Below are 11,516 nucleotides of genomic sequence, written 5' to 3'. Positions count from 1 at the left end.
TTTGTGACAACTCGTTTTGTACAACTCGTAGTGTAGTTGAGAAAACCAATGTGGATAAAAGTCCCTTGAGTTACATAAAGAAACACTGGTTCATAGAAATTTATTTTCACCATGTTTTGTGATTCAATACTTATTTGTCCTAAGATTGGTTCATAGCCTTTGGGCATCAGTACTGATGCATTGGATTCTTTTTTCCTCAAAAAATAAAAAAATAAAAAAATTATGTTTACATTTTGTAGGGGATTGTAGGAAGAATGTAAATAATTTCTATTTTATTTTTGGAAATTAATTTTAATTTATTTTATTTTATTATATTAATCTTATATTTTTGGGAAGTGTCCTATTGAGAATTATTTTTTATTATATTATATTTTATTTTATTCTATTAGTGTTATATTTTTGAGAAGAATCTTATTGGGATTGTGCTAGTGGAGTCTCATTCCTTTTATAAGTAGAATCACCTTCCACTTTGTGTTATCTTCTAATTACAAGTATATTTCCATTGGAACTGTGTTAGCGGCTTATAAAAGCAGGTAACCTCTCTCTATACATGAATACCAATTTTTCAAAGAATTTTTTCAGAGAGTTTTTCTGGGAGTATTTTCATACATCTATTTGGAGGAATTTATTCAAAAACCAGAGCTATACACATCTCGTTTTCAATGTGAGATCTGGCTGTTGAATCCTGGAGGTAGACCACTGGTACCTTAGTGCACCAAGTTCGTCTTCAATGAGGGTGGATCTATTTCAAGGACAGTATTTATCACGCCTTAGCCGATACCATTTTCTTTTTATTCATTATGTTATTTATTTGTGTTTTTTTTGGCTAGTATTTTGTTTTCATACCCTTAAAATCCAACAAGGTGTGAAACGTTAGATTGGTACTCATAAATGTGAGCACTTAAGAACTCAGATAATAATTGCTAATATGAGTTATTGAACTCCAATCCATATGATGACCTGTGATATTATACCCAGTATTATTTTTGTTCTAATATATACGGATATATATTGTAGATTTTTGAGTCGCATATATATGGATACAAAGAAAGTGTATATTTATCAATTTGAAAAATTAAAAACCAAGTAGCTTAATAAATGTGGCGATTCCAATGTGTACACCTTGACACTGGCTCGTTACATTACATATTCATGCTATTAATTTCATATCATCGTAAAAGTAGAATTATTTTTCCTTCCAAAGAGAAAAAAAAGAGAGATGAAATGGCTCTTAGGCATTACTCTCCTTCGCCAAAAAATTTGGTTTGTTGGAAGTGGGCCGCACAATTTACTACATTCACATGCACTTTGCTTTCAACACAATGTCAAAACCATCCATGGAGGCTCATTACGCTACCCCTCATCACTCACCACTCATTGGAGGACTGAGAGAGACTTGTTATTAGAAGAAAAGCCAAAAAGCACACACCTAAACCATTGATTCTCACTTCCTCTTCCCTGCCGATGCACTCAAACGTAATCCATAGGCCAATACGCTCCTATAGACAACTACATATTCCCAGCCATCATCATATTACATTTCACTCTCTTCTCTTTGTTCATTTCATCACCATTCCTAAACAAAAAAATATATACTGTTTCTGTCCTGAAATGAAGTGGTGGCCACATCAATGGCATCCTCAAGTACTTCTTCAGATTGGTTTTTTAATGGTTATCTTAGTTTCAGCTCCATTAATCAAAGCAAGAAGTACTTTTCCTGAAAAGTTCGACCAAGTATTGGTTCCACAAGTACCAGATTCGGGCATAAAGTGCATGGACTGTCCTTGTGTGAATCCATGTGCATGTGTGAACCCATGTGCCCAGCACCCTCCTCCACCGCCACCTCCGCCCACTATTCCGTCAACTCAGTATTGCTGTCAGCTGGCACCGCCACCGCCACCTAGCACCTACACAATGAGTGATTTGGAGGATATGGGGGATTTGTATGATACTGATTCTTCCAATGTTGGACTTGATGTTGTAATTGTGATACTGGTTTTGGTTGGATTGGGAGTGTTACTTTGGAGGTGTGCTGGGCCTTGCAAACGCATAGTTGAGAAGATATGCTTTTAGTGCTAAAGAAGTTGATGGCTTTGGTGAAGAAAAAAGGAGAACTATATTCCTTTCGATCAACTCCTTTTGCTAGGTATATGATTCCCATTTTGTGTTAAAGTACAAACGTTCTTTTCCAGGACACATTTATTTATGTGAATCATTCCAAACCTGTACTCATATCTGTAGATCAATGACCCAACCCAATTTACCAATTTTTTTTCCCTCTGTAAACTGGTCACAAGGTATTCTTGGCTTGATTGAAAGATGTATAAGATAGAAAATCAATGCAATTGATGGTAAAGAATTTTTCGTAGAAATATTTAGTTAAAAGAGATGAAATAATCTTCAAATTGTGAATTAAATTCTTCCCATGTTTTTTTCTTGAAAAATAATCAATTTTTGACACAAATACATTTTATCGTTTCAAATATTTACATGTAGGTTTTAAAAGAAAGAGTTAATTTTCAAGAAAATAATGAAGATATTTTTATTCAAATGAGACTAAAAAAGGGTGGAAGGTCATATTTTAAAATTTGGATTTTCAAAAACGCTTTTAATCAAATAACCCTTTTTCGTATTGATTAGGGGTACTTATATTCGATTAATTAATTTAAAAGTGAATTCTAAATCATAATAGGAGATATTCCCAAATTGCTTTTCCAAGCATAAGATCATCAAGAAAAAGAGAGAGAAAAAAAAAAGAGGAATGGGAAAGAACTAAAGTACTCAAATGGATATATTCAAAAAGCCATGTGTGGGAACTAAAAAAGAAATATTGAAATAATTCTAATGATTTAATAATATTATTACTTCAATTTAGGGTTCTTAATTAATAAAATCAAAAGCATATGCCTGCATGCAGCTAATCATATTTAAAATGCATTATGGCCTCGACCGTAAATGTCTTTTTACGTGATAAATAAGATACTTACATTAACGATAATGCCAAGAGCATCAAATTTTTTTCCTTGATGGTTCATATAAAGTGAAGAAAATAATACTTTATTTAAAAAGATTTGCAAACTGCCTCTTGCTGACACAATGAATTGTTGTAAGACATTTTACAACTTGAGAAAATATTATTCTAAGTAATTAATTAATAATTAAACCTAGCTACCAAGTAGTTGGGTCAGCAACAGTTGGAGTGAAGTCCCATGAATTCATGCAATTAATGATGTCTAAGGCTGTCTGAGGTCTCTATCAGCTCATTCAATTCCTTTAATGAAGAAAAGAAATTTCAAGTTTCTTGAAAGAAAGATATATGCACCACACATATTGCAGTTAGAAGGTACAATCTTCTAAGTAAGACCTTTATAATGCACCAAACATCTGTGTTTGTACCAGTAACACTTCCCAAGTCCCCACACTTGAAACTTAAAAATTCAAGCAAAATGAAAGTATATATCCATACACCACTACAAACTGTCATCATCTCTAACCATTAGTTTTAGGAGTAGTGTTCTCAATTGTTGTCATGATGTGATTTAAGTAAATAAATGACCAGCAATCAACATGATGAGATGGACATCCTAGGCACATGGTAGCTAGATTTTAGCATAATGGAAAGAGACCCATTAATTAAAGTCGATCAAATTTCATTTTATTTCAAAGTGTGATGCTGACTTAAGACACTTTTGACAGATGATAGAAATGAATTGAAAGGAATTCACTTAATTAATTAAGTCATTCAATTTTGCTTTATATGGAATTGAGACATCACTTTAAATATTAAATTTTCAGCCTTCAAATGAAAGGATACTAACCTTGGAATATATTTCAAAATATGAACTAGCTCCATCATCCTCAAAAGACTTTGAATTAATGCAGTAGATCTATGCTTTGTATCTTTATGTTTGGAAGTCATACACTTTTCTCTGTGTGTGTTTGCATGACTTTAATTCAAACACTTCCACCATTAAACGGGAAAAAGTTAATTTAACAAGGAAACAATAAGGATTTCGTACAAGTTTTTCATAATTGAATCATGGTTGTAGCTTTTTCTCCGTGTGACAAAAAGCATCAAGCCAACTCAAATGGAGCCTAAAGCAACTTTCCCACGCCAATATATATCTACTTGTATATATAAATAATTGATTTTAATTGTATATTGAAAAAAAAATGTAAAGAAAAGTATCAAAATGCTGAGATCAAAGGGGTGGGCTTTGTGATAAGTTTCTGACAATAATAAAAGATGAGAAACGTTTTCAAAATGGTGAAAAACAATAGATTTTAATGGAACAATTTTTATATTATTATACATTGAAAGGATTTATTTGAGTACTAAGAGTTCATTTTCAACTTGGTAATACTTTGAAAAATGTTCTCCAACACGTACCATTTAAGAATAGGGGAGGCCAGGGATTCTTTGCCTTCAAGTGAGAGGGCCTCTTTTCAATGTATGAGGAAAGAGTACATGACAATCTACTCGTTTCTTTTCTAACCGAACAAAGAAGAATGTTCCATAGGAAAGAAAAGAAAGAAAAGAAGAGAGGAAAAGAAAAAGGGGCTCTTAGGTATTATCTCCAGCCAACCGATGGAACATATTCTGAGCATTAGTGCATTGCTAAAACGCTAGCTAGGTCATAAAGGTGCACAGGCATTTACTCTCCCATGGATGAAAAAGAAGAACAAAAGGATGGTTGGAAGTGGGTCACGCACATTTAAAACGTCCACATGCACTTCTTTTTCAACACTAAAACAAACCATACATGGAGGCTCATTACACCATGTCCCTCTCTCCACTCCCCATCCATTAAGGGTGTGAGAGAGACTTGTTATTCTCCAATAAAGCCAAAATATACCTAATGCAATGACTCCTTCCATTCTCCGGCACTGCCCATGCACTTAAACGTAAGCCATAGGCAACTATGCTCTCACACCACCACCCTTCTTCATATCACAACTCTACCTCTTTCCTCTTTGCCCATTTGATCTCCATACCAAGCAAGACAACAATTTTATTTTCTCCAGCTCCAATCCGGAAATGGGGTTGTGGCCACGGACTCACCAATTCCTTCCTCAACCACTTCTTCTCATGATGCTGATGCTTATCCTACTCTCAGCTCCATTAATCAATGCCACTAGTACTTCTTCAGAAAAGCACGACCAAATTTTGGTTCCACAAGTGCCTGATTCGAGTATAAAGTGCATGACATGTCCTTGTGTGAACCCTTGTTCTGATCAGCACTCTCCTCCTCCTCCACCACCACCACCACCACCACCGCCGCCGCCGCCACGTACGCAGGATTGTGGACAGCAGGTGCCACCACCGCCTAGGTTCATTTACATAACGGAACCACCACCACCGAGATTCACCTACATAATCAATGAACCAGGGAATTTGTATGCCACTAATCCTTCTAATTTAGGGTTTTACTCGGCTTCTGGAAGGAATGTTGTTATTGGGTTTATGGTTTTGGTTGGATGTGGAATTTTAGACGTACTGATCATGGAGTATTAGTGAGTATCATTTTAGGACTTCTCATATATAATGTGATCCAATGTCTAGTACCTTTTTATGTAGATTTTGTTAATGATTTCAGTCAATTGTCTTAAGTTGAAGAACAAGCTTTTATTTTCAAGGTTGATGATCAATACTTCTGTTCGCTATTCTCTCTCACACTCCATATTTCTATATGGTCAATCTGTTAACCTTAGGTCTATCTGTATATTGTCTCTGTACCTGTGCATGGCAATTTTCTTCTTGATGTATACAACAGTCTGAAAGAAGAAAAAAATGACTGAATTTTAACAAGATGAATCTCATGTACGCTTTATCCAAGCAAACATAATACTAGGAAAAATAACTTTTTTGGAAATTACAAATAACTATTGTTTGTATTAATTTACACCGACAAATGGGTGATTCCTTGGATTACTTTTTCTTTTAAAAAAATGATATTAATATTATGAAAATGTTCGTCATTCTACCCTTTCTATTACCTTAGTGACAGGTGATGATTAGATGAGGAATAAGTTTTGTTTTTCTTCCACTACTACTTACCACCTCCCCCATGTGAGTGGCAAAGGAGTTTTTTTTTAACCAAATTAAGTAGTACCCTCAAAAGAAATCAAAGTGAGAATCTCAAATTAATTGAAAGATAAATTAATTTGAAAAAGAAAAGGAAGTTATCACTCAGGGGTGTGACCTAAACAAATGCAGCTCCATGCTTTTGTCAGAAGCAAAACATGTGTTTGAAGGGATGCTTTCAATCCCATAATGTAGGACTGCCACAGTATTTGACACCGTGAGCTCTGAAAAGGAACTGAAAAGTTGAGAAGGTGGGCTAGTTAAGGCATTAGGGGTCAAGCAATTTTTTGGACTAGGGACCATTTTCCTTAAATTTAGGCCTGACTGTGACTGGCCAATTAATGTTGTATAACTAATCATCTTTAGCTCTTATTAAATATTAACATTTGATGCACTTGGCATTACTTTTTCCCTGTACAAACCTTTATACCTAAAATGGGCACAACTGTTTCGATCTCTTGGAGCAAGATGAAGACGAGAATAGAGGTTGGATGTGCTCACACATCAGTACTAAATTATTAACTTCAATGTTAGAACATAGTGTCCATGGAGCCTAACTATACAATGCTTAGCACTAGTGCCCTCCATGATATATGTATGTGATTGAAAATCAATAACTAGATTCAAATCCAAGTTTTTGAACTTAGTTTTAATGGTGGTTATCATGACAGCTAAATAAACCTGTGATCCAAGATCATAGCAAGCACCCATTTGGTTTCAGCTTTTAACCCTTTCATGTAGGAGTATAGGACTGGGTCCACTACTGAGAAAGTGCTATACTACATATGTGGTAAATATTGAATGATGGGTGTTTTATTATTGTCCATTAATTTGCTGAATTTTATCTCTAAACGTCTCACCAGTTCACCACAATAAATTATGAATGTATGTGCATTGGTCTCATGGAGTTTTTCAGGTAGTGCCAAAGTAACTGTCCATTCATTACTTGTAATGAATTATTTGGTTTGATCACAATGTGCATTTATATCTTCAACTACAACACTCTTTGACTTTCACCTGTCAGTTATTCAATGAGAGAGACTTCTAATTAGTGAAGCCCTATATCTATATATAAACCTTACCCCTTCCGTAAAACCCAATGGAGACATCACTAATCTTTTACCAAAAGAACAACATTGAGGCACAGTTAAAGAATAGATCAGGTACTCAGAGGTTCAGCAGACGAAAATCTTTCTAAAGAAAAAGGATGGCTTGCCCAGACTTTGATTGGCTGGAAAGAAAATATTCTCACCCTTTCAGAGCGCAACATCCTAATGAATTCAATTTATTTTAAAACATATTAGTGTGGTATGAACTAAGAGCTTAGGTTATGAATCATTTTCATGGCATTAAAGAACCTGCCTGTGCTGACTGCCCATTGAATTATTGAATCAAAGGGGCCATAGGGGTGGATTTTACATTTATCATTCTTACTCATTCCCATCTATGTCTACCTCATGACTCGTTTCATACTACCCCAACCAAAAGAATTTAAAAAAAAATGAAAATGAGGAGAAAATCTCCCTCATTCCCCATCTATTTAATTAATACTTGAGCTAGGCCTGTAATGGAAAGATCTAGGGTTACAAATTTTACATATCTCAATGGCCTAAATTGATGAATAATTCAATGCAAATTGTGAGTTTTTCATCAGGCTATTTCAACTCTGTTTTCCTGAATAAATTTAACATTGAAAACATAGATGATACCATAGAAGGTTAGAAATTGAATAAGCGGACAAAACAATTCATCATATATTTGGTTCATCACTATTGCATTTTCCGGCCACATTGATGCCTCAAACTACACATCCTACCGAAGTGTTTTATACTCCGTCACTCCCACCTTACTCGTGTACCTACCATTACCTTCCACCGCCCATCGTCACCACCCCCTCCATCCCAGGACTATTTGCCACCAGACGGGTATTTGGACTATCATGCACCTCCCCCCTCCAGACCCCATTTTACCTTATTTCCTTGGTATTACAAGCACCCTCTTCTACCAGACGATTCATCTGCTACCACTGGACTTGAGCCATGGACACTCCAGAGATTCCATGCTTGATATTGTTACTGTTATTGCCTTTGTTTTGATAATCATGCATGCATCTAGGGTATCTAAGTTGAGAGATGGAATAGAGGGGAATGGTGATTGTTATTATCATTTTTCCTAGACAAAGTAGTTGCGAGTGGGGGGAAGGAAGGCTGGGATAAGAATGTGGCAGTAGCTTACTCTTGCTTGTTTGGTCAACTTCGATTTCCCTGATGACAGTAGAACGGGAAGCATCCATAGATGCATTGATTCAGTCATATGTTTCGGTGTAAGAAACAAAAGTTCTGCCAACATATTTTCTTTCATGATCCCGTAATTGAATAATGTCATTTTGTTGCTCACCAATGAGGAACCACAACGGCATATCAGAGTAGGGAAATACGACCAATGTTTAGCGCAAACGACACCCAATAGGGTGGCATGTGGAGAAGCAGCAATCAATTGAAGAACCACACCCCGGACCTGCCTTGCATCAACCTTAAATCATCCAAGATTCTCTCATTTTTCTGGTATAGAGAAAGAGCATTAGTGCTTGATAAAGCTACTTCAACTCCCATGAATGGGAAATAAATAGGGGATAATCTCTGCAGAGTTGATAGAAAAACGTATTTGGTTTAAATAGAGATAAATATAGGAGAAATTACGTCAAGGAGTTTCCTCGCCCTAGGAACAACAATGAGTTAGTTGTCTCGAGGTTGGCCCTAACCGTGGGGTTTGCCCATCTCAACCGCCATTACTTTAGAAGAAAACTTACTGGAAAACCAATATGTATATATGAATGGAAATGGATAAAAAGATGATAGGTGGCAACAAAGAACCTTTTATTTCTTTTTATCCAATCATTCACATGTAGTAACCCTTTTAACTCATCCATACTAATAAATGAAGATTCCTCTGTTGAGAATGATGATCCTCTAGAGTTTATCGTCAATTATCAATTATAAATTACATCATACGCACAATAACCTGCCTTAGAACTCTAGATAAATCCCTTGCCACTTCCTCCTAGCACTAGTACAATTAACTCCACCTCAAAGTCTCAGAACAGCAGCATGAAAACCGCAAGTGAACATTGGTTCCCTGAAAAATGGGACCAAAAGCAATTTTGCTTCTTCCAAGGAAAATATGACAGTTTGTACTGGGTTTTCATGCAGCACAGGAATCTAATGCTTTGATGGTCCTGCGGCGCCAAGTTGCAGTTTCAGGATCAAATCTCAGCTCCCATGTAGGCCAGTAGTGCAAATCTTGCTTTAATGTTAGTACTCGAGGTTTCCCATTCAAGTGAACTGTTCTTACTCGCACAAACTCCCCATGTTCTAATTCCTGTAAATTTATTTAGGAAATCATAGTAAATAATAATGCCCAAACAACAATGAAATAATTGCAGAATAACATTTGAAATAGTATGACTATCAATATAACATGCATAATATTTTAGCAAATCATTGTGTTGTTCTTGCAACTCAGCCAAAAATATTTTATGCTAAAATCTTATGAGAGACAGTCCACAATTTACCAAGTACAAATGCTCTAGATGTATACACATCAGGGGTGTAACTACTTATTTCCACATTCCTTGCTAAAAATCACACGCCTTAATTGAGCCTTGTACACCTCACGTGTCATCCAAGAAGAATTCTCATCTAGAACTGAAATGTAAGAGGCATGTTTACATTTTGTTCCAGATAGATGACTGAAATCACTTTTTGTATTAACATATTTGAGCCTTCACATGGGAGTTTCATGTATTCGGTGCATTATGATGAACTATAGGTAGATACTAATAGAGAATATTGCAATCCAACAAAAAACTGTTCAATTTCTAAGCATCATAAGAAAAAACAGAAAGTAGTTTAACCTTTGTAACTTCAACAAAAGCATCCAAATTAGGAGTCAGCTTTCCATTTACTTCAACAATCCATTGAAGAGCATATAGGCCATATCTGTGTACTGGGCTTCCATGACACCACCTGGTAAATTTGAGAGGTGTCACATTAATTGAATGAACTTCACAAAAAGAGAACTTCAAAAATGTAATTTTTGCAATAATTAATAGATGAGAAATTAATACTGTATACTGTGTGTTAATTTTTATCTCCAAAGGGATGCAATTGACTAGGATCATCCTAGGCTTGGAAGCCAACACAAGTTAATGGCAAAACAATGCCAGTCTTAGTCAATTAACTAGTATGGGGTGAAAACATATAAATCTGATCAGACTTAGAGGTTGTTCAATAAATCAACTTAATGACTTAATAACTTAATTTAAGTCATTAAATAGACTAAGCATGCTTAGTAAAATAACTTAATGTCCCAACTTAAAATAAAGAGTAACTTTAAGTATTAAATCAAAATTATTAACTTATTCTTAATTTCAAATCTTTTTTACCCCATTTGCCCATGTCTAGTAAGGGTCTCTTTCACATCCATGACTCCAAATCTACCACTCTATTGTTTATAGTAAATGTTTTGTAGTTATTTTATGCATTTATAATACTTTTAATTAGGATATCTAACCCACAAACTTATTACTTAAGATTAATGAAGGTAAATATTAATTAAAATTAATGAAAGTAAATATTAGTAAAATAATGAGGGTAAATATGTCAATTTGTTAGTTTAAACAAAATTTTAAGTTGACTTTACCAAACGATCTTGATATTTTAAAGTAAAAAATCAAATAATGATTTTATGTCAACAACTCAAGAATAATTTAATAAAGTCGACTTAAGTCCTTCGGTAATAAGTATTAACTTTAGAGGGTGTTTTGTAAAACTAATTACTTATTACTTAATGGTTTAAGTTTTAACTTTAAGTTAAATTATTCTTGAGTTACTGATTCATCAAGTTTATTGACTAAAATAACTTAATACCTTTAAGTTACAATATTAAGTTACTTTACCAGTCATAATGAATATGTTTAATAACTTAAATTAAGTCATTTAGTCGATTTACTAAACACCCTCTATTCTGCAATAAATTTTTGGATCTTCAATTTATCATTTTTCCCAATCTACATCACAATCAGTTTCTCTATGAAAAGGCCAGCTTACGGTGAGTCGACCTCCTAAAAATTTCAGTTTAATTCACATTATAGAAATCTTATTGATGCTTTCAAATAAAGATCCCCCAACAATGCTGATAACATATTAATGCTTGTGTTGTGTTAAAATCACACCATTGTGGAGATTTTGCAATTAGATCAAAATTTCTGACCTTGCCACATAGACACCATGCCCTTCTTCTGGAAGAAATCCAAGAGCACGCACCGCCGGGTGAGGATCCTGTACAATACTTCCGCACCAATTTATCACCCGTGTTGTGCCATTGCCATCCCTAACATCTGTTCCCACAAGTAGTTCAATTTCACATCCCT

The 11,516-nt window shown here is 34.8% G+C and overlaps 2 protein-coding genes across 3 annotated transcripts in view; one reads left to right on the top strand and one right to left on the bottom strand.

The window, feature by feature from the left end:
* The first annotated feature begins 5,038 nt into the window (after window positions 1-5,038).
* LOC104881591 (uncharacterized) lies at window positions 5,039-5,515 on the top strand. The gene has a single exon (XM_010662167.1). It carries the CDS (start codon window positions 5,039-5,041, stop codon window positions 5,513-5,515), a length of 477 nt encoding a protein of 158 aa, XP_010660469.1.
* Window positions 5,516-8,940: 3,425 nt separating this feature from the next.
* The window catches only part of LOC100255257 (protease Do-like 7), an 86,671-nt gene continuing 84,095 nt past the window's right edge, over window positions 8,941-11,516 (bottom strand). For both annotated transcript variants that reach the window (XM_002271787.5, XM_010662031.3), the window contains 3 exons: window positions 11,357-11,514; window positions 9,999-10,110; window positions 8,941-9,463 (listed from right to left, as the gene is read on the bottom strand). In XM_002271787.5, the coding sequence (XP_002271823.2) occupies window positions 9,287-9,463; window positions 9,999-10,110; window positions 11,357-11,514 (447 nt within the window). In that variant the 3' untranslated portion in view covers window positions 8,941-9,286. The remainder of the gene's footprint in view (window positions 9,464-9,998; window positions 10,111-11,356; window positions 11,515-11,516) is intronic.

Source organism: Vitis vinifera, chromosome 14, assembly GCF_030704535.1.
Source record: "Vitis vinifera cultivar Pinot Noir 40024 chromosome 14, ASM3070453v1".
Classification (NCBI taxonomy): Eukaryota; Viridiplantae; Streptophyta; class Magnoliopsida; order Vitales; family Vitaceae; genus Vitis; species Vitis vinifera.
The sequence above is the reverse complement of the archived record's forward strand: the minus strand, read 5'-3'. Positions and strand labels throughout refer to the sequence as shown.